General features: G+C 48.8%; 1 protein-coding gene across 4 annotated transcripts in view; it reads left to right on the forward strand.

Moving 5' to 3' along the window:
* ATN1 (atrophin 1) overlaps positions 1-24,007 on the forward strand; it is a 65,510-nt gene that overhangs the window by 29,821 nt on the left and 11,682 nt on the right. For 2 of the 4 annotated variants that reach the window (XM_084616208.1, XM_084616207.1), the window contains 3 exons: positions 18,758-18,967; positions 19,636-19,773; positions 20,104-20,217. In XM_084616208.1, coding sequence (XP_084472334.1) covers positions 18,890-18,967; positions 19,636-19,773; positions 20,104-20,217 — 330 coding nt within the window. In that variant the 5' untranslated portion in view covers positions 18,758-18,889. Of the gene's footprint in view, positions 1-18,757; positions 18,968-19,635; positions 19,774-20,103; positions 20,218-20,798; positions 21,036-24,007 lie in introns of those variants that run through there. The other 2 variants (XM_084616210.1, XM_084616209.1) reach the window with 2 other exon arrangements.

The raw sequence follows: 24,007 nt of genomic DNA on the forward strand, positions 1-24,007 counted from the left end.
TTTATTGAATGACAGCCTTCTTTTTTTGGGCAATCTGTGGTGGAGTGGCTGGTTGGCCGGTGGCCCCCCCACCACTTTCTTGGGCGTCTGGGTGTGGAGGCTATGGAACTTGGGGAGGAGGGCGGTTGGTTACACAGGGGCTGTAGTGGCAGTCTGTGCTCCAGCTGCCTTTGCTGCAGCTCAACCATACACTGGAGTGTACCGGTTTGATCCTCCAGCAGCCTCAGCATTGAATCCTGCCTCCTCTCATCACGCTGCCGCCACATTTGAGCTTCAGCCCGCCACCTCTCCTCCCGGTCATTTTGTGCTTTCCTGCACTCTGACATTATTTGCCTCCACGCATTCGTCTGTGCTCTGTCAGTTTGGGAGGACAGCATGAGCTCAGAGAACATTTGATCACGAGTGCATTTTTTTTTTCTTTCTAATCTTCACTAGCCTCTGGGAAGGAGAAGATCCTGTGATCATTGAAACACATGCAGCTGGTGGAGAAAAAAAACGGGACAGCGGTATTTAAAAAGACACATTTTATAAAACAGTGGCTACACTCTTTCAGGGTAAACCTTGCTGTTAACATTACATACATAGCACATGTGCTTTCGTTACAAGGTTGCATTTTGCCCCGCCCCCCCACCGCGTGGCTACCCCCTCAACCCTCCCTCCTCCCTGTGGCTAACAGCGGGAAACATTTCTGTTCAGCCGCAGGCAAACAGCCCAGCAGGAACGGGCTCCTCTGAGTGTCCCCTGAAGAAAAGCACCCTATTTCAACCAGGTGACCATGAATGATATCTCACTCTCCTGAGGATAACACAGAGAGATAAAGAACGGATGTTGTTTGAACACCAGCAAACATATACTGCAATGTTTTGTTGTACAATGATTCCCGAATATGTGTTACTGGCCTGGAGTGGTAAAGTGTCCTACCATGAAGGACACAATAAGGCTGCCCTCCCCAGAAACCTTTTGCAAAGGCTTTGGGAGTACATCCAGGAGAGCCGCGAATGCCAGGGCAAAATAATCGTTTCACATGCTTGCTTTTAAACCATGTATAGTATTTTAAAAGGTACACTCACCGGAGGTCCCTTCTCCGCCTGCCGGGTCCAGGAAGCAGCCTTGGGTGGGTTCGGGGGGGTACTGGCTCCAGGTCCAGGGTGAGAAACAGTTCCTAGCTGTCGGGAAAACCGGTTTCTCCACTTGCTTGCTGTGAGCTATCTACAACCTCCTCATCATCATCTTCTTCGTCCCCAAAACCTGCTTCCGTGTTGCCTCCATCTCCATTGAAGGAGTCAAACAACATGGCTGGGGTAGTGGTGGCTGAACCCCTTAAAATGGCATGCAGCTCATCATAGAAGCGGCATGTTTGGGGCTCTGACCCGGAGCGGCCGTTCGCCCCTCTGGTTTTCTGGTAGGCTTGCCTCAGCTCCTTAAGTTTCATGCGGCACTGCTTCGGATCCCTGTTATGGCCTCTGTCCTTCATGCCCTGGGAGATTTTGACAAAGGTTTTGGCATTTCGAAAACTGGAACGGAGTTCTGATAGCACGGATTCCTCTCCCCAAACAGCGATCAGATCCCGTACCTCCCGTTTGGTCCATGCTGGAGCTCTTTTGCGATTCTGGGACTCCATCATGGTCACCTCTGCTGATGAGCTCTGCATGGTCACCTGCAGCTTGCCACGCTGGCCAAACAGGAAATGAGATTCAAAAGTTCACAGTTCTTTTCCTGTCTACCTGGCCAGTGCATCTGAGTTGAGAGTGCTGTCCAGAGCGGTCACAATGGAGCACTCTGGGATAGCTCCCAGAGGCCAATACCGTCGAATTGTGTCCACAGTACCCCAAATTCGAGCCGGCAAGGCCGATTTAAGTGCAAATCCACTTGTCAGGGGTGGAGTAAGGAAATTGATTTTAAGAGCCCTTTAAGTCGAAATAAAGGACTTCATCGTGTGGACGGGTGCAAGTTTACATCAATTTAACGCTGCTAAATTCGACCTAAAGTCCTAGTGTAGACCAGGGCTCAGAGTGCTTCAGAATTGATTCCTTGAGGAGCTGCTCCATGATTTTTCCAGGGACTGAAGTGACGCTGACTGGCCTGTAGTTCCCAGGATCCTCCTTCCTCCCTTTTTTAAAGATGGGCAGTACATTAGCCTTTTTCCAGTCATCCGGGACTTCCCCCGATCGCCATGAGTTTTCAAAGATAATGGCCAATGGCTCTGCAATCACATCCGCCAACTCCTTTAGCACTCTCGGATGCAATGCATCCGGCCCCATGGACTTGTGCACATCCAGCTTTTTTAAATAGTCCTGAACCACTTCTTTCTCCACAGAGGGCTGGTCACCTCCTCCCCATGCTGTGCTGCCCAGTGCAGTAGTCTGGGAGCTGACCTTGTTCGTGAAGACAGAGGCAAAAAAAGCATTGAGTACATTAGCTTTTTCCACATCCTCTGTCAGTAGGTTGTCTCCCTCATTCAGTAAGGGGCCAACACGTTCCTTGACTTTCTTCTTGTTGCTAACATACCTGAAGAAACCCTTCTTGTTACTCTTAACATCTCTTGCTAGCTGGAACTCCAAGTGTGATTTGGTCTTCCTGATTTCACTCCTGCATGCCTGAGCAATATTTTTATACTCCTCCCTGGTCATTTGTCCAATCTTCCACTTCTTGTAAACTTCTTTTTTGTGCTTAAGATCAGCAGGGACTTCACTGTTAAGCCAAGCTGGTCCCCTGCCATATTTACTATTCTTTCTACACATTGGGATGGTTTGTTCCTGTAACCTCAATAAGGATTCTTTAAAATACAGCCAGCTCTCCTGGACTCCTTTCCCCCTCATGTTATGCTCCCAGGGAATCTTGCCCATCAGTTTCCTGAGGGAGTCCAAGTCTGCTTTTCTGAAGTCCAGGGTCCGTATTCTGCTGCTCTCCTTTCTTCCTTGTGTCAGGATCCTGAACTCGACCATCTCACGGTCACTGCCTCCCAGGTTCCCATCCACTTTTGCTTCCCCTACTAATTCTTTCCTGTTTGTGAGCAGCAGGTCAAGAAGAGCTCTACCCCTACTTGGTTCCTTCAGCAGTTGCACCAGGAAATTGTCCCCTACATTTTCCAAAAACTTCCTGGATTGTCTGTGCACTGCTGTATTGCTCTCCCAGCAGATATCAGGGTGATTGAAGTCTCCCATGAGAACCAGGGCGTGCGATCTAGTAACTTCCGTGAGTTGCCGGAAGAAAGCCTCGTCCACCTCATCCCCCTGGTCCGGTGGTCTATAGTAGACTCCCACCACCACATCACGCTTGTTGCTCACACTTCTAAACTTAATCCAGAGACTCTCAGGTTTTTCTGCAGTTTCATACTTGAGCTCTGAGCAGTCATACTGCTCTCTTACATACAATGCAACTCCCCCACCTTTTCTGCCCTGCCTGTCCTTCCTGAACAGCTTATATCCATCCATGACAGTACTCCAGTCATGTGAGTTATCCCCCAAGTCTCTGTTATTCCAATCACATCATAATTCCTTGACTTTGCCAAGACTTCCAGTTCTCCCTGCTTGTTTCCCAGGCTTCTTGCATTTGTGTATAGGCACTTGAGATAACCCGCTGATCACCCCTCTTTGTCAGTATGAGGCAGGAGCCCTCCCCTCTCACGCGCTCCTGCTCGTGCTTCCTCCCAGTATCCCACTTCCCCACTTACCTCAGGGCTTTGGTCTCCTTCCCCCGGTGAACCTAGTTTAAAGCCCTCCTCACTAGGTTAGCCAGCCTGCTTGCGAAGATGCTCTTCCCTCTCTTCGTTAGGTGGAGCCCGTCTTTGCCTAGTACTCCTCCTTCTTGGAACACTATCCCATGGTCAAAGAATCCAAAGCCTTCTCTCCGACACCACCTGCGTAGCCATTCGTTGACTTCCACGATTCGACGGTCTCTACCCAAGCCTTTTCCTTCCATGAGGAGGATGGACGAGAAGACCACTTGCACCTCAAACTCCTTTATCCTTCTTCCCAGAGCCACGTAGTCTGCAGTGATCCTCTCAAGGTCATTCTTGGCAGTGTCATTGGTGCCCACGTGACGAAGCAGGAAGGGGTAGCGATCCGAAGGCTTGATGAGTCTCGGCAGTCTCTCTGTCACATCGTGAATCCTAGCTCCTGGCAAGCAGCAGACTTCTCGCTTTTCCCGGTCGGGGCAGCAGATAGATGACTCAGTCCCCCTGAGGAGTGGGTCCTCGACCACCACCACCTGCCTCCTTCTCTTGGGAGCGGGGGTCCTGGAATCCCCAACCCTAGGACAGTGCATCTCATGCCTTCCAATCTGCGGAGTCTCCTTCTGCTCCCTTCCCTCAGACGTATCATCTGGTCCACTCTCCGCATTAGTACCTGTGGAGAGAACATGAAAACGGTTATTTACCTGTGTCTGTGTTGCTGGTACATGGACGCTCCCCTTTTTTCTTCTGGAGGTCACATGATGCCAAATTTCTTCACTATCCTCCTGTCCCTGATGTGCAGCCTGCTCTGAATCTTCAGAACCTTGTGCCCGTAGAAGCATATCCTGACGTCTGTCCAGGAAATCTTCAGTTTCTCTTATGCAACGCAGGATCGATACCTGTTGCTCCAGACCTTGAACCTTCTCTTCCAATATGGAGACCAGCTTGCACTTTGTACAGACAAAGTTGCTTCTGTCCTGCGGAAGAAAGACAAACATAGCACATCCAGTGCAGGTCACAACAGCTGAAAACCCCCCATCCATATTACCTTCCTTCTACGAGCTTCCTCAGGAGTTGGAGTAATTACTCAGAGAATCCGTCATGATGTAAGCCTCAGTGGGCTCTCCCAAGGCGAACTCCCAGGCAAACTCTTCTGTTTGCTGCTCAGCTGGTTCGCAGCTGACTGGCTTTTTATATAGTCAAGCCCACTTAAGGCTCACCTGGAACAAAGCACTCCCAGTTCCGGCCCTTTTCAGACAAATCAATCAAGCACACGGTCAAACTGTCCTCACAACAAACACTGAGATACAAACACTCAGATACTCACAAGAAAGAAACAAACACTCAGATACTCACCAACACAGCCTCCTTAATGCAGCCCTTAGCATACCTCCTCTCAGGCAGATCCCTGGCAAACTCCTTCTGTTAGCTGCTCTGCTGTTCGGGTCCTCTGGTTCTGCTTCTCTGCAGGTCCAGCTGGTGATTTCTGTTTCTTTCTCTTTCTCTCTCTTTTTCTTTTATCTCCAGTTCTCTCAGTTGCAATAATCTCTGGTGCTCCCTCTCCTTTTCTGCAACCTGCAGCTTAAAAAGCTCCAACTTCGCAATCGCTTTACTGCTTTCACTCATTTTCCTGCTGTCCTGTTCTTACTTCCCTTTCCCGAAATAAGCAAACAGAAAATAATAAAACTGTGACCTCTTCCTGACTGTCCTTAGCCACTGCACTTCAAACTCACTTAAAATCACAAATATCAGTGCTTAAAGCAGGGTTGGGCAAACTTTTTGGCCTGAGGGCCACATCTGGGTGAGGAAATTGCATGCAGGGCCATGAATATAGGGCTGGGGAAGGGGATTGGGGTGTGGGAGGGAGTGCGGGGTATGGGAGGGGGTGCAAGCGTGGAGAAAGGGGCTCAGGGCAAGGGATTGGGGCGCAGGAGGAGTGCGGGTGTACAGTGGGGCTCAGGGCAGGGGGTTGAGGTGTAGGGAGGGGTGCAGAGTGAGGGAGGAGACGCAGGCAGGGGGTTGGGGGCTCAAGGCAGGGGGTTGAGGTGCATAAGGGGTCGGCAGGGGACTCAGGGCAGGGAATTGGGGTGTGGGGTGTGGGGTGCAGGCTCCAGCCTGGTGCCGCTTACCTTAAGTGGCCCCAGGGTGGCAGTGGCATGCAGCGGGGCTAAGGCAGACTCCCTGCCTGCCTTCCTTAGCCCTGCACCACTCCCAGAAGCAGCCGGCACCATGTCCCTGCGGTTCCTGGGGGAGGGGAGGACAGAGGGCTCTGCGCACTGCCCTCGCCTGCGGGTACCTCCCCCGAACCTCCCACTGGCCGCGGTTCCCTGTTCCCATCCAATGGGAGCTCCGGGGGGTGGTACCTGCAGGTGAGGGCAGCGCACGGAGCTCCCTGCCCTACCCCCCCCAGGGGCCGCAGGGACATGGTGCTGGCCACTTCTAGGAGCGGCCAGGGCAGGCAGGGAGCTTGCCTTAGCTCTGCAGTGCCACAGGGGTGGCAATCCCATGGGCCAGATCCAAAGCCCTGATGGGCCGGATCTGGCCTGCAGGATGTGGTTTGTTCACCCCTGGCTTAAAGTGTGAACTCCACTTGGAGTAACCAGCTGCACATACACCCTGCTCGCTGCGCCACTGTGACGTTCCCTGGTGTTATCTGGACCGGTGACCTGCTAGATCACTCCAATCCTTGATTCTGGGAGCCAGGCTTACCCTGCTCTGCTGTGAGAACCCCCACTCCTGGGTTGTTCACACACAGCCTCTGGCATGTAAACTACTTGGATTGTGCAACCGAATGACACTAGCCAATACCTCCGGTCCCAGACACAACCCTGGGAACCTCCGTCTTGCAGTGTCCAGTTATGCCCGCTGGACACTGCAAGCTTTAATGAGTTTGTCAATTTAACAAAGAATTGATATGCACCACACTTGTTATCCCAAGGGGAGTCTCTGACACGCTTCAAACCAAATGCAGTGCTTCAGGTAGCATAAACAAACAAATTTATTAACTACAAAGATACATTTTAAGTGATTATAAGTCAAAGCACAACAAGTCGGATTTGGTCAAATGAAATAAAAGCAAAACGCATTCTAAGCTGATCTTAACACTTTCAGTGCCCCTTATAGACTTAGATGCTTCTCACCACAGGCTGGCCAGTTGCCCTTCAGCCAGGCTCTACCCTTTGACCAGTGCTTCAGTTGCTTGGTGGTGATATCTGTATATGGAGGTGGAAGTGAGAGGGAGAGCATGGCAAATGTCTCTCCCTTTTATCATGTTCTTTCTTCCCTCTTGGCTTTGCCCCCACCCCCTTCAGGATCAGGTGAGCATTACCTCATCATAGAATCATAGAATATCAGGGTTGGAAGGGACCTCAGGAGGTCATCTAGTCCAACCCCCTGCTCAAAGCAGGACCAATCCCCAATTAAATCATCCCAGCCAGGGCTTTGTCAAGCCTGACCTTAAAAACCTCTAAGGAATATAAAGGAAAGGGAATCCACCTTTCTGTACACAGAACTATAAAATCCCTCCTGGCGAGAGGCAAAACCCTTTCACCTGTAAAGGGTTAAGAAGCTAAAATAACCTCTCTGGCACCTGACCAAAATGACCAATGAGGAGACAAGATACTTTCAAAGCTGGAGCGGGGGAGGGGACAAAGGGTCTGTCTGTCTGTGTGATGCTTTTGCTGGGAACAGATCAGGAATGCTCTTCATAACTCCTTAAGTTAGTAAGTAATCTAGCTAGAAATGCATTTGATTTCCTTTTGTTTAATGGCTGGTAAAAAAGCTGTGCTGAATGGAATGTAGATTCCTGTTTTTGTGTCTTTTTGTAACTTAAGGTTTTGCCTAGAGGGATTCTCTGTGTTTTGAATCTGATTACCCTGTAAGGTATATACCATCCTGATTTTACAGAGGTGATTCTTTTACTTTTTCTTTAATTAAAATTCTTCTTTTAAGAACCTGATTGCTTTTTCATTGTTCTTAAAATCCAAGGGTTTGGGTCTGTGTTCACCTATGCAAATTGGTGAGGATTTTTATCAAGCCTTCCCCAGGAAAGAGGGTGTAGGGCTTGGAGTGATATTTTGGGGGGAAGACGACTCCAAGTGGGCTCTTTCCCTTTTCTTTGTTTAACACACTTGGTGGTGGCAGCATAGGGTTCAAGGACAAGGCAAAGTTTGTACCTTGAGGAAGTTTTTAACCGAAGATGGTAAGAATAAGTTTAGGGGGTCTTTCATGCAGGTCTTCACATCTGTACCTGAGAGTTCAGAGTGGGGAAGGAACCTTGACAGAAGGAGATTCCACCACCTCCCTAGGTAACCCATTCCAGTGCTTCACCACGCTCCTAGTGAAAAAGTTTTTCCTAATATCCAAACTAAACCTCCCCCACCGCAACTTGAGACCATTACTCCTCATTCTGTCATCTGCTACCACTGAGAACCATCCTCTTTGGACCCCCTTTCAGGTAGTTGAAAGCAGCTATCAAATCCCCCCTCATTCTTCTCTTCTGCAGACTAAATAATCCCAGTTCCCTCAGCCACTCCTCATAAGTCATGTGCTCCAGCCCCCTAATCATTTTTGTTGCCCTCCGCTGGATGCTTTCCAATTTTTCCACATCCTTCTTGTAGTATGGGGCCCAAAACTGTACACAGTACTCCAGATGAGGCCTCACCAATGCCGAATAGAGGGGAACGATCATGTCCCTCAATCTCCTGGCAGTGCTCCTACTTATACAGCCTAAAATGCTGTTAGCCTTCTTGGCAACAAGGGCACACTGTTGACTCATATCCAGCTTCTTGTCCACTGTAGCCCCAGGTCCTTTTCTGCAGAACTGCTGCCTAGCCACTCGGTCCCTAGTCTGTAGCAGTGCATGGGATTCTTCCGTCCTAAATGCAGGACTCTGCACTTGTCCTTGTTGAACCTCATCCGATTTCTTTTGGCTCAGTCCTCTAATTTGTCTAGGTCCCTCTGTATCCCATCCCTACCCTCCAGTGTATCTGCTACTCCTCCCAGTTTAGTGTCACCTGTAAACTTGCTGAAGGTGCAATCCACACCATCCTCCAGATCATTTATGAAGATATTGAACAAAACCGGCCCTAGGACCAACCCTTGGGGCACTCCACTTGATACCGGCTGCCAACTAGACGTGGAGCCATTCATCACTACCCGTTGAGCCCGACAATCTAGCCAGCTTTCTATCCACCTTAGAGTCCATTCATCCAGCCCATACTTCTTTAACTTGCTGGATGTATCAAAAGCTTTGCTAAAGTCAAGGAATAACACGGCCACAGCTTTCCCCTCATTCACAGAGCCAGTTATCTCATAATAGAAGGCAATTAGGTTAGTCAGGCATGACTTGCCCTTGGTGAATCCATGCTGACTGTTCCTGATCACTTTCCTCTCCTCAGAGTGCTTCAGAATTGATTCCTTGAGGACCTGCTCCATGATTTTTCCAGGGACTGAGGTGAGGCTGACTGGCCTGTAGTTCCCAGGATCTTCCTTCCTCCCTTTTTTAATGATGGGCACTACATTAGCCTTTTTCCAGTCGTCCGGGACTTCCCCCGATCGTCATGAGTTTTCAAAGATAATGGCCAATGGCTCTGCAATCACATCAGCCAACTCCTTTAGCACCTTCGGATGCCCCATGGGCTTGTGCTTTTCTAAATAGTCCTGCTTGTCTAAATAGTCCTGAACCACTTCTTTCTCCACAGAGGGCTGGTCACCTCCTCCCCATACTGTGCTGCCCGGTACAGTAGTCTGGGAGCTGACCTTGTTCATGAAGACAGAGGTAAAAAAAGCACTGAGTACATTAGCTTTTTTACGTCCTCTGTCACTAGGTTGCCTCCCTCATTCAGTAAGGGGCCCACACTTTCCTTGACCTTCTTCTTGTTGCTAACATACCTGAAGAAACCCTTTTTGTTACTCTTAACATCCGTTGCTAGCTGCAACTCCAAGTGTCATTTGGCCTTCCTGATTTCTCTCCTGCATACTCCTAGTTGGTGCCTCCAGCACTTGCACCAGGAAATTGTCCCCTATGAGGGAGGGCGCTGGACATAGTGGGTCTGCGGCGCTCTGGGCATAGTGGGTCTGGGGGGAGCTGGAATCATGGCCAATGGGTGCTGCAGGGGTGGGGCCTCTGGCCGAGAGCAGCGCACAGAGTCCCCTGGCCGTCCCTGACCCTAGGAGGCAGAGGCACCTGGTGGGGACAGGATCTGGGCAGGGTGGCTCCTGGGAAGCGCTTGGCAAGTCCCTCAGGCTCCTAGGGTTATGGTCGGCCAAGGGGCTCTGCGTGATGCTCACGTCTGCAAGCCCGACCCCTGCAGCTCTCATTGGCTGCTGTTCCCGGCCAATGGGAGCTGTGGAGCTGGTGCTCGTTGCGGGCGCAGCTCATGGAGACCCCTCTGGCCTCCGCTCTGCCCAGGGGTCGCAGGGTCCTGCTGGCCGCTTCACAGGAGCTACGCAGAGCCAGGTAGGGAGCCTGCCAGCTAGGGTGACCAGTCCAGCCCTGCACCAAATATCAGGTCATCCTCCCCGGACGAGGTGGTTGCAGGCACCTCCGTCTGTGGACCGCCCCCCATAGACAGCCGTGCCCACCAGGACCTCCTTTGCAGGGTGGCACGAAATATGGGCTTGCAGGCCGAGGAGGTGGTGGAGTTGGAGGACAATCTGAGGGTGGCTCTGCCCCTCATCAAGACTATACAGGACAATGCTAAGACCATTTGGCAGACCCTGGCCTTCATCCCTCCTACCTCCAATTCTGCTCCTACCCTCCCTTCCACCCCCCTTCCCTGTCCCTCTTCAGGGTCCCTCTTCAGGGACCCTTCTCATGAGGAACTCCTTATCCAGGAGGTGCGGGCACTCCTCGCCATGGGAGCGGTGGAGGAGATTCCTCAGGAGATCATGGCAAGGGATTCTATTCCCGATACTTCCTAATCCCCAAGGCCAAGGGAGGTCTCAGACCCATTCTAGATCTGTGAGGACTCAACAAGTTCATGGTAAAGTTGAAGTTCTGCATGGTCTCCCTGGGCACCATTATTCCCTCCCTGGATCCAGGAGACTTGTATGCCGCCCTCGACATAAAAGACGCATACTTCCATATAGCTATTCGGCCTGCACACAGGTGATTCCTACGCTTTGTGGTAAACCCCAAACATTATCAATTCACAGTCCTACCATTCAGCCTCTCAACAGCCCCCCGAGTGTTCACCAAGTGTATGTCGGTCATGGCCGCTTTCCTCCATTGGAGGCAGGTGCAGGTATACCCCTACCTCAATGACTGGCTGCTCAGGGGCTGCACCAGGGGACAGGTGGAGTCTCAAGTCTGATTGGTCAGATCCACATTCGAGAGAATGGGTCTCCTCCTCAACTTGAGCAAGTCAACCTTGGCACCAACCCAACGAATAGAATTAATCGGGGCAGTGTTGGACTCGGTTCAGGCAAGAGCACTTTTGCTAGAGTCCCGATTCCAAGCCATGATGGACATCATTCAAGGGCTGAGGCAATAACCAACCACTACCGCAAGGGAATGCCATGTGGCAGGCTGCCACATGGCAGCCTGCACTTACGTGACTTGGCATGCCAGACTGAAGTTCAGGCCTCTACAGGCATGGCTCGCTTCGGCATATCGCTCAGGACACAACAGCTTGAATTCGGTGGTCACAGTGCCAGGGCAGGTGCTTGAGTCCTTTCAATGGTGGCTCAATCCTTGGACAGTGTGCAAAGGAGTCCCCTTCAACAGCCCATAGCCCTCCTTGTCCCTAGTAACGGACACGTCAGCTCTGGGATGGGGAGCGCACTTGGGAGACCTCCAAATGTAGGGCCTTTGGTCGCAGGACAAGCTTTCCCTCCATATCAACATCAAGGAGCTGAGGGCAGTGCGACTAGCATGCCAGACATTTCAGGCCTGACTACAAGGTCAATGCATAGCAGTTCTGATGGACAACACCACTGCCATTTTTTACATCAACAAGCAGGGTGGAACCCAGTCCTCTCCCCTATGTTGGGAAGCGCTCCAGCTGTGGGAGTTCCGCATAACCCGCTCTGTTCACCTGGAAGCATCCTATCTACCAGAAGTTCAGAACACAGTGGCAGACCACCTCAGCAGGTCCTTCCGCAATCATTAGTGGTTTCCCCAGGTCGATCTGTTCGTCACCCAGAGCAACAGAAAGTGCCCAATGTTCTGCTCCTTCTAGAGACACAGCCCAGGCTCAATCATGGATGCATTCCTGCTACCTTTGGGAGGCTGCCTGCTCTCCGCATTTCCCCCAATGCCCTCTCATGCACAAGGTCCTACTCCAGGTCCACAGGGACGGGGTAGAGATAATTCTGGTAGCACCATCGTGGCCTCAACAACATTGGTACACCACACTCCTAGAACTGTCAGTGGACGCTCAGGTGACGTTGCCTCTCCTCCCAGACCTGATCACTCAGGACCACAGTTGCCTTAATCACACTGACCTGTAGTCCCTCCACCTCACGGCTTGGAAGCTTCATGGAGCTTCTGTGCTCAAAACAGGCAAGGAGGTCCTACTCGGCAGCAGGAAGCCCTGCACTAGAGCCACATATATGGCAAAGTGGAAAAGATGTACTTGTTGGTGTGACCAGCGTTATATACCCCCTCTCCAGGCACCTGTACCTCTCATCTTAGAGTACCTTCTGTGCCTGAAACAGCAAGGCCTGGCAGCATCCTCCATAAAGGTACACCTCACTGCTATCTCGGCCTTCCACCCGGGAGCATCTGGATGCTCCGTCTTTGCCAACTCTATGGTTGGTCGGTTCCTCAAGGGTCTGGAATGGCTACATCCCCAGATCAGGCAGCCTGTCCCCATATGGGACCTTAACCTGGTCCTCTCCAGGCTAATGGGGCCCCCATTTGAACCGCTGGTGACTTGCTCCCTTCTCTATCTGTCGTGGAAGGTGGCCTTCTGGTTGCCATTACATCTGCAAGGAGGGTGTCTGAGTTAAAGGCCCTTACCTCAGACCCACCTTATATGGTTTTCCACAGGGATAAGGTACAACTCAGACCTCACTCAGCCTTTCTTCCTAAGGTTGTGTCATGCTTCCACACTAGTCAGGACATTTTCCTGCCTGTTTTTTATACTACGCCTCATGCCAGTAGCCGTGAGCAGAGGCTGCACTCCCTGGATGTTCAGCGAGCACCAGTTTTTTACATCAAGTGCACTAAGTCATTCAGGAAGTTGAACCAGTTGTTCATAGCTGTCGCAGACCGGATGAAAGGGCTCCCAATCTCATCTCAAAGAATATCTTCCTGGATCATGTCATGCAACCGCACGTGCTACGAGCTGGCCAAAATACCAGTCCCGGCTCTTACGGCACACTCCACAAGGGCTCAGGCCTCATCAGCGGCGTTCCTGGCCCAGGTCCCGATACAAGAAATCTGCAGGACAACAACTTGGCCCTCAGTACATATGTTCACCTCTCATTATGCCATTGTCCAGCATGCCAGAGATGATGCGGCTTTTGGCACAACGGTGCTCCAATCAGCAATTCCATAACTAGGCTTGAGACTCACCTAACTGGAATCGATATGAGCAATCACTTGAAGAAGAAAAAACAGTTACCTTCTCGTAACTGTTGTTCTTTGAGATGTGTTGCTCATATCCATTCCAAACCCACCTGCCTTCCCCTGTGTTGGAGTAACCTGCAAAAAGGAACTGAGGAGGTGCCAGGTTGGCAGGGTCATATATTGAGCGCCATGAAGGCGCCACTCCAGGGGGCTCCACAGCTGACCCAACGGGTGCTGCTAGGGGAAAAACTTTCCGATGACTGTGCACGCGGTGTGCACACACCTAATTGGAATGGATATGAGGAACACATCTAGAAGAACAACAGTTACAAGAAGGTAACTGTTTTTTCTGTTACCTTTTTTGACTGCTGCTGCACATTAAGCAGATGTTTTCAGAGAGCTATCCACAATGACTCCAAGATCTCTTTCTTAAGTGGTAACAGTTAATTTAGATCCCATCATTTTGTATGTATAATTGGGATTATGTTTTCTAATGTGCATTACTTTGCATTTATCAACATTGAATTTTATCTGCCATTTTCTTGCACAGTCACTCAGTTTTGAGAGATCCTTTTATAGTTCTTCACAGTCTGCCTGGGACTTAACTATCTTGAGTAGGGGTCCCTGCCATTCTCCATGTCTTTATGAATATAGATATGAAAGGCTGACCATGTTTCTATTTAATAAAAATAAAGGTCAGAAAGCACCACTGTGATCATCCAGTCTGACCCCTTATATAATAGGCCATAGAATTTCACACAGTAATTCCTGTATTGAGGCCAATAATTTGTGATTAAATTACATCATATATTTTAGAAAGATGTAGTGATTCCAGGTGATGGAGATGTTATGACAGCCTTCAGTAATCTGTTCCAGTGGGTAATTACTCTCACTTAAAAATGTGCATAGTATTTGTTCCTGTTTGAAACTGTGTGTTGTACATTTGATCTACATATTGTAGGTATTCCAGGAAACATTTCTGATAAGAAAGAAATTTGGAGTGTATTCAGCTTTGTATTCTTTCTCTGACATGAATCTGGTATGTGGAGATAAGGCTAGTTGTCATTATTAAGCTATTAAATAACGTAGTGTTGGAAGGTTGAAGTTAAAATTGTGCATTACAGTGTGATTTTCAATTATTTGATGTGTGACTTGAGGATGCTAGTATGTTGAATTTAAAGTGAGTGTGTTAGAGAGTGTTGGTGTCATTTATGTCTTATGATGGCACTGGGCTAATGCTTGGAAACCGCATGTTGAACGTTGTCTTTAGCTTAGAATTTCCTTGCTTTTTAGTATTTGCATTATGAGGAAATTCACTTGAGAAATGTTAATTCTAAAGCCTTGTCTATACTATAAATCTCATCAGTTTAACTAGGTTGATTTAGACACAAATGACCAAATTAAGCTAAAACAATATAAGCAATATTGAAACTGATTCAAGTGTGTCTACATGAGGGGCTTGCATGGTTTAAGTAGATCAATTTTAAATTCGTTTTAGTTAAATCAGTGCAATCAGCCCAAGACTAGGGCTAAATTAATTTGTATGGAAATCATAGTTATATGGGCCCCAGATGACCTGCAGCATGAGGGGCAGATAAAATATGAATGAAATTAAAGTCACAAGTGCCTTTCACCTTAGGATCTCCAAGCAATCTAAAAGTATTAATTAAATAGATCTCATACTCCCCTCACCGAGAAGTAGGTCAGTATCATGGTTCTCATGGGTGACTTTAATCTTCCTGATATCTGCTGGGAGAGCAATACAGCGGTGCATAGACAATCCAGGAAGTTTTTGGAAAGTATAGGGGACAATTTCCTGGTGCAAGTGCTAGAGGAGCCAACTACGGGGGGAGCTTTTCTTGACCTGCTGCTCACAAACAGGGAAGGATTATTGGGGGAAGCAAAAGTGGACGGGAATCTGGGAGGCAGTGACCATGAGTTGATTGAGTTCAGGATCCTGACACAGGGAAGAAAGGTAAGCAGCAGGATACGGACTTTGGACTTCAGGAAAGCAGACTTCGACTCCCTCAGGGAACGGATGGGTAGGATCCCCTGGGGGACTAACATGAAGGGGAAAGGAGTCCAGGAGAGCTGGCTGTATTTCAAGGAATCCCTGTTGAGGTTACAGGGAGAAACCATCCCGATGAGTTGAAAGAATAGTAAGTATGGCAGGTGACCAGCTTGGCTTAACGGTGAAAACGTAGCGGATCTTAAACATAAGAAAGAAGCTCACAAGAAGTGGAAGGTTGGACATATGACCAGGGAAGAGTATAAAAATATTGCTCAGGCATGTAGGAATGAAATCAGGAGGGCCAAATCACACCTGGAGCTGCAGCTAGCAAGAGATGTCAAGAGTAACAAGAAGGGTTTCTTCAGTTATGTTGGCAACAAGAAGAAAGCCAAGGAAAGTGTGGGCCCCTTACTGAATGAGGGAGGCAACCTAGTGACAGAGGATGTGGAAAAAGCTAATGTACTCAATGCTTTTTTTGCCTCTGTCTTCACTAACAAGGTCAGCTCCCAGGCTGCTGCGCTGGGCATCACAAAATGGGGAAGAGATGGCCAGCCCTCTGTGGAGATAGAGGTGGTTAGGGAGTATTTAGAAAAGCTGGACGTGCACAAATCCATGGGGCCGGATGAGTTGCATCCGAGAATGCTAAAGGAATTGGTGGCTGTGATTGCAGAGCCATTGGCCATTATCTTTGAAAACTCGTGGCGAACGGGGGAAGTCCCAGATGACTGGAAAAAGGCTAATGTAGTGCCAATCTTTAAAAAAGGGAAGAAGGAGGATCCTGGGAACTACAGGCCAGTCAGCCTCACCTCAGTCCCCGGAAAAATCATGGAGCAGGTCCTCAAGGAATCAATCCTGAAGCACTTACATGAGAGGAAAGTGATCAGGAACAGTCAGCATAGATTCACCAAGGGAAGGTCATGCCTGACTAATCTAATCGCCTTCTATGATGAGATTACTGGTTCTGTGGATGAAGGGAAAGCAGTGGATGTATTGTTTCTTGACCTTAGCAAAGCTTTTGACACGGTCTCCCACAGTATTCTTGTCAGCAAGTTAAAGAAGTACGGGCCGGATGAATGCACTATAAGGTGGGTAGAAAGTTGGCTAGATTGTCGGGCTCAACGGGTAGTGATCAATGGCTCCATGTCTAGTTGGCAGCCGGTGTCAAGTGGAGTGCCCCAGGGGTCGGTCCTGGGGCCGGTTTTGTTCAATATCTTCATAAATGATCTGGAGGATGGTGTGGATTGCACTCTCAGCAAATTTGCGGATGATACTAAACTGGGAGGAGTGGTTGATACGCTGGAGGGCAGGGTTAGGATACAGAGGGACCTAGACAAATTGGAGGATTGGGCCAAAAGAAATCTGATGAGGTTCAATAAGGATAATTGCAGGGTCCTGCACTTAGGACAGAAGAACCCAATGCACAGCTACAGACTAGGGACCGAATGGCCAGGCAGCAGTTCTGCGGAAAAGGACCTAGGGGTGACAGTGGACGAGAAGCTGGATATGAGTCAGCAGTGTGCCCTTGTTGCCAAGAAGGCCAATGGCATTTTGGGATGTATAAGTAGGGGCATAGCGAGCAGATCAAGGGACGTGATTGTTCCCTTCTATTTGACATTGGTGAGGCCTCATCTGGAGTACTGTGTCCAGTTTTGGGCCCCGCACTACAAGAAGGATGTGGATAAATTGGAGAGAGTCCAGCGAAGGGCAACAAAAATGATTAGGGGTCTGGAACACATGACTTATGAGGAGAGGCTGAGGGAACTGGGATTGTTTAGTCTGCAGAGAGAAGAATGAGAGGGGATTTGATCACTGCTTTCAACTACCTGAGAGGTGGTTCCAGAGAGGATGGTTCTAGACTATTCTCAGTGGTAGAAGAGGACAGGATAAGGAGTAATGGTCTCAAGTTGCAGTGGGGGAGGTTTAGGTTGGATATTAGGAAAATCTTCTTCACTAGGAGAGTGGTGAAACACTGCAATGCATTACCTAGGGAGGTGGTAGAATTTCCTTCCTTAGAAGTTTTTAAGGTCAGTCTTGACAAAGCCCTGGCTGGGATGATTTAATTGGGGATTATCCTGCTTTGAGCAGGGGGTTGGACTAGATGACCTCCTGAGGTCCCTTCCAACCCTGATATTCTATGATTATTATCCCCATTTTACAGATGGGGAAATTGAGATACAGGAAAGAGAAGTTCCCAAGGTAAAAGAGCAAGTCAAAGGCAAGGCTGCGAATGGGATCCAGGAATCCTCACTCCAAGTTCCTTTGCTTTTACCCACTAGACCCAAACTCCCTTGCTAGAGCAGGGAATAGAATCTAGAGTATCCTCACTTCCCTTGCTAGAATCCTCTAGGACCCACTCCCCACCCACAGCTGGAAGAGACTGTAGGAATCCTGATTCCCAATGTCCCTGTGCTAACCCATTAAACCCCAGCTCATTCCCAAAGCTGTCAGTTAGTCATCTCAGATGCAATGGAGGCTTTGACTTCTTGACCCTAATGCCTTATCCACTAGGTCTACTTTTCTCTCTGGGAACTATCCACCCTTGGGATAGAGTCTGTGATGGGGCGCATGTCCCAGAGCAGAGATGGGATAGTCTCAAGTACTCCTTTTCTTTTTGCGAATACAGACTAACACGACTGTTACTCTGAAATCTCTCTCTGTGTGGCTCAGGAGAAACCCCACCTGGAATTGTGCACTCAGCCATTGACCCCTCAATCCCAGAAAGACAGTGACAAGCTGGGAGAGCTCAGAGAAGAGGCACAGAAAACACTTCAGGGATCAGAGGGGTCTGAGGAAAGATTCAAAGTTAAATGGGCCAGATTTCGTTTGTGGCTTGCAAAGTCAAGTTAAAGTGCATATGCTTGTGTATATTGGGCACCCCTGCAGATGTACAACGTGAACAGGACTTGTCAGCATCTCTGTATAATAAACTTGTTGCAGATGTGTGTTGCAGATGTGTTGCATTCATGGGTGTGTGTGTTGTGGGGGCTGAGTTTCCATAATGTAACCGGCAGCAAAGAGCACTTGGAGACCATTTCTCTGGGTGAGCTATGACTGTTAACGTAACTGGGCAAGAGTATTGTAAGGTCAGGACTGCACTGAAACCAGCTGCAAAGAGCTGCTTATAAAGTCAGAAGAATCATGATTGTGAACTTAAATGCTAACGTTTTTAAGCAGTTTCTTTTTTTTTAATCCCCCTTTAAATAAAAAAGTAACCAGTGAAATAAAATGTAAAAAACAATTTGAGATAATGTAAAAATTCAACACCCCAAATAGTGAGGGGACCGATTTCCTTCCATCACATGGGTACCACTCCACTACAATGGGAGTAAGAGATAATAATCTTAAATAATTTTCTGTGGACTTTCAGTGAGCAAGCGTTAAGAGTATTATCTCTTATTAGTGAAGATCCCTAGGCTTATATATAAAATATATGGCAATAGTAGTAATTTTTTGGCATTTATATCACAAGCTGAGATTTTGGTGTGAAATGGCCTCATACACACAACTCACTCTCTTTTTCCATTTTTCTGTCTTTGTCTCGGTCTCTGTCTTTCAGGGTCCACTAAGAACCTGTAGTATCTCTGGAGTGAGCCCCCCCTTCCGGAGGAGCTGACCTTGCCCGAATCCCTGAGGCCATCATCTCAGTCTCCCGGGGAACAGCGGAAGGGGGGGAAAGTGACATAAATTTATGTTTTCATCCAACTGGGCCAAGGAGAATGGGGGTCCCACACCCAAAAGAATGAAGACTCGACAGAACAAAGACTCGGTATGTGAAAGGGGAGGAGGTGGTGGGGAACCAAGGACTGGAAAAGAAGGAGAGCTGTGGGTCAGGATTGAGGTGCATCAGCAAAGCTATGTGGTGAATGTAGGACTGGAGCAGTGGGATGCCGTGGGTCAGTACTGAGGGCTTCAGTAGAGCTGGAAGGTGGGGCAGGGATTGCATAGCAGGGCCGTCCCTAGCTCTCAGGGCCGTCCCTAGCTATTCTGGGGCCCTACGTAGCCCCCTCGTGGGGGGGGGCAGGGCTGGCTTAGGGGAACGGGGGGAACCACCCCCCAGCACTCATCGGCGGCATGGCTTGGGCCAGGCCGCTGCACTTCCCGCCGCCAGTGAGTGCAGGCCCAGCCCTGCTGTACTCCTCAGGGGAGTGGGGGCGGGGCTGGGGCGGAGCGGGGTGGAAGAGGGGGAGCTGGAGCAGGGGTGGGGTGGGGGTGGGGCAGAGTGGGGTGGGGGCTTTGGGAAAGGGGTGAAGTGAGGGCGGTGCTGGGGCAGAGCAGCGGTGGGAAGGGGCGGAGCAGTGGCTGGAGCAGTATGCCGCTGCGCAGGGCACCAGGAAATTTGGTGCCCCAAATTTCCTGTTGTCCTAACTAGCTGCGTACTTTGCATATGGGTAAGAATGGCCCTGGGCACTCTCAGTGTGTTTTCTCTCATTTTAGATGTCAATGCGGAGTGGACGGAAGAAGGAGACTCCGGGACCCCGAGAGGAGCTCAGGTCACGGGGCCGAGCCTCCCCAGGTGGCATCAGCACCTCTAGCAGTGATGGCAAAACTGAGAAATCCCGGCAAACCACTAAGGTAGGAAACATGAGTGTGATATTGAGTGGTACCGTGAGGTCCACCAAGAACCTGGCAGGGATTGGTTCTTCCACCCTGCCTTCAGGAACCTGCTTATCCCCCCACCATTTTACCAAGAGGTTATTCCCCCACCAACCCTTTTCAGTGTTTGTGTTTGCCAGGTTGTGACGTCCTAGAGAAACCATGACTCGTAAATCTCCAGGGTCCTGTGTCAATCTGTCCAATCTGTCATTTTGTGTATAAATCACTTGTATGTCAGCTCTCTCTCACGCACTGTGGGAGTTTGTGGAAGGAGCTCCATGTGTGACCCCTCCCTTCTCTCCCTTGCAGAAAGGACGGGTGGAGGAGTCCTGCACCCCGAAGGGTAGCAAGCAGGGCCGGATGGAGGAGATTTCAGAGAGTGAAGGGGAGGACAGCAATGCCCCCAAGAAAACCAAAACTGAGGTGAGTTTTCCTTCGCACCCCACAAACACCTCCATGGTCTGGTGCAGGAAAAAAGGCTCTGGGAGTTCCCCTCCCTCCCTCTTGCGCTGGATCAGGCCCGCGGACCTGTCTAGCCCGCTGCCCTGGCTGCACTGGATCACACCAGTGTGTTGATTGCAGGGCCGGCCCACAACATTTTGGCCTCCTTGCTTGGGCCAAAATTTTGAAAGGTATCAATTCTGCCTTCTTCCTGTTCTACTCCTCTCATGGTGCTACTCTGCTACCTACCCCAGTAAAGGAGAACTAACAACTTAAAATGCCTTGTTCAAAAATTTTAAGTAACACTTTCAAACGCCTGAACAGCAAATGTAACTTTTCTTGTCTGCATAGTAAACACTGGCATTTTTATCTGTTTGAATAATCAAAGTGGTGCTTTCCATGCCTTGGTTGCAAGGATTTGAACTGCTTCCTGAAGGTCCACAGTCTGGGCCAGCTCATGCACTATTGAGATGGTTGCAAGGCCGACCAGCCTCTCCTGTGTCATTGTGGAGCGTAGATGTGTTTTATTAACTTCAGCTTGGAGAAGCTGCGTTCTCCACTGGCAACTGTTAAAGGAAATGTTAGAAGTATGTGCAGAGCAACAAAAACACTGGGAAAGAGGGTGGTCATCTTATTTGTGCACATATATTCCAGAACAGCCTTTGGAGTTGATCCTGCTGAAATGTATCTTGAAAGGGCTTTCAGTTCATCACCTAAATCACTCGCATCAATATCGCTCATCTCATCATGTGTCAACACTGTCTCTAGTGCCCTGCATTGCTGCTGTAGGTCCTCTTCAGGTATAGTGAGGAGTTTTGGAATATCATACAACATCCCAAATATACTGCTTTGTTCCCTGAGCTGCATGAAACGTTCTTCAACTGACTGTATTGCAAAATCTAGCACCTGGTTAAAGAATTCAACTTAGAGTTGTTGTTTGGGGTCTCTTATGGGATTATCCCATGCCTCGTAATCAAAATGTCTTCTTCTTCGGTGACTCTTGTATTCTTGAATGGGTGGGAAAATAGCTTCAGTGTGAAGTTCCTCTGCCAACTTCTGTGCACTCTTCAGAACATTTTGAAATCCCTCATCTGACCGGTAAGACTGTAGGTCTGACTTTGCTTTGCTTTGCCCAGTTGTTCCATTGCTCCAGATATATCAAGGTCAACACCTTGGAGACTCTTGCTTACAATATTTATTTCAAACAGTATGTCATGCCATAACACTAAGCCACACAGAAATTTGCAGTTATGTATGTTTCTGGTGATTCCATTTCATGCTGCTACTGTTCTCCCACGAACAGTTCCTGTCATAGCATTATCCTCCATAATGGCAACTATGGCATCATCTATCTTCCCAATTTGGTGTTTCATAGGGTTTATCTCCCCCACTTGACTTTCCCATTACTCAGTGGTTTCAGTGTCAGAGAGGATATTCCCAGATGTTGCTTCAAAATTTGCCATCGATGAGCTGATGCAGAGAAAAATACATAGATGCTTTGAATTACATTAAAAAATTCAGCAGCCTCACTAGAAGCTGATGCTGCATCACTGACCAGCAAGTTCAATGAATGAGAATTGCATGGGACAAAAAAAGCTCCAGGGTTTAACTCTCTGATCCGTGTCTGCACTCCTCTGTTCTTTCCTCTCATGTTTGTACCATTATCGTAGTCCTGACCTCTCATGTCAGCTATCGCAATTCTCATATCTTCCAGCTTTTTAAGAAGCACATTTGTCATACCAGTTCCTGTAGTACCATCAATGTCAATAAATTCCAGAAAATGTTCTCGGGAGTCATCATTGCAGGGACATTTTCACTAGGTTCTATTGTTGTTACAAAATGCACCTTTAAAGCCATTTGTTCTGTGTGGTTGATATCAGGTGTGCAGTCCAGAATAACAGAGTAATATCTTGCTGACTTGAGATCTGCCACAATCTTCTGTTTGACTTTTGTTGCCGGTCACTGTATGATCTCATTTTGAATTGTTTTCCCAAGGCAGTGGTGTGTGTACATTTCTTGGGTGGTGATGCTTCTTAGATGCTCCTGGAGTACAGCATCAAACTCAGCCATCAGCGCCACAATTTTAAGGAAGTTTCCATAATTTGGCACATACAGCTGATCTGAAGTACCATGGAGTACTAGGTTTTGGGTATTTTACCAGCTATTAAACAAAAGGAAATCTAACACATGTTCTAGCGAGATTACTTACTAACTTAACAGGAGTTGTAAGGCTGCATTCCTGATCTGTTCCCGGCAAAAGCATCACACAGACAGACAAACCCTTTGTTCCCCCCCCTCCAGATTTGAAAGTATCTTGTCCCCTCATTGGTCATTTTGGGTCAGGTGCCAGTGAGGTTATCTTAGCTTCTTAACCCTTTACAGGTGAAAGGTTTTGCCTCTGGCCAGGAGGAATTTTATAGCACTGCATACAGAAAGGTGGTTACCCTTCCCTTTATATTTATGACAGTGGCCTTTAACCTTGGTCTCACCTCAAGCTCTTTCCACCTATGGAATGCTCTCTGGTGATTTGCTGCCTTCTCATGGCATGCCAGATTTTTCCAGCCCTTTGTTCCTGTAGAATCCAATATGGCTGGAACATTAGACTGGAAGAGTTTGCAACAAAAACAGTATGCAGCATTCTGGGTTTTTGAGTACATAAGCCTGTCCACTTTGTCACCATTGGGGATTTCACGCCAGTAATGTGTTGGATGGAAACTTCTATTTTCATTGTCTTTGTGGAACATGAATTTTTTTTACCTACTGTGGCCCATGCAGTTCAAGGAAGTCCCTCAGGCGACTGCGCAAGTGGGTCCACAGTCCTGGATCATCTAGACTTAAGGAAGTAGACTCAGCAGCAGCTATTTCTTGTGCCTCCACCACACTCTTCTCTGATCTACACTTTTCTTCAGGAATGTGCATGGTTACATCCATTTGAGAGATGGAGATACGGATGCTGCAGTAGCTGCCAGGTCACCTGCACTCTAACTGGAAGATCAGGCATTTGTGTCTATGTATCTCAGGAGAGCTCCTTCCTGCTTAGCTAGAAAAGCTTCCTTTGCTTTCTTTCTTCTTCTGAATGCTGCCCCAGAGGGGCGTTTTCTTCTTTCACTCATGACAGCTGTTCTGTGCCAGGTATAGTGGCTCTCAACACTCAGTTGAAGGGGACAAATAAGCAGGCTGGTAGCAGGGCCTGAGTGAGGGAAGATATCAGCGTCTTAAGGGCCTAACTGGCTCCTGCTACTTCAGTTGACAGCCTGTTCTCAAGTGGGTTCAGGGAAGCAGCAGGAAACAGGAAGTTCCCTGAGAAGCTGGTGTTAATCAGTCCATGCTCCTGGGGGTGCTAAAGAGGCACATAAGAGGCTCCTTCTCCTCTCTCTCCCTGCAGCTCCTGTTGCTTTCTGTTATTCCCTCTCACCTTTTCTCCTGCCTGCCTGTTATGTCTCTTGTGCCCTTCTTCCTCCAGCACAGCACTCCACCATTTCTGTGCATCTAGAGCAGAGAGAATACATACGCACCAGCAGCAGACACAATTTTCTACACTCTGGGTCCAAGTGATGCAGTCCCACACCACTCTCCCCCTCCAGTCTGGCACCTGAGGCAGCCGCCTCAGTTCGCCTCATGGTAAGGCCAGTCCTGGTTGGTTGTGGGCTGACAGGCTTTACCAAGCAAGAGGAGACAGTCCTCACCCATGAATAGGCTTCCTCCCACATTTCAGGGGGTTGGCCCAGTCCGAGCACTTCCCTTTCTGGGGCAGGAGGTGGTTGGATATCCC

Source organism: Lepidochelys olivacea, assembly GCF_965140295.1.
Source record: "Lepidochelys olivacea isolate rLepOli2 genome assembly, chromosome: 1".
Classification (NCBI taxonomy): Eukaryota; Metazoa; Chordata; order Testudines; family Cheloniidae; genus Lepidochelys; species Lepidochelys olivacea.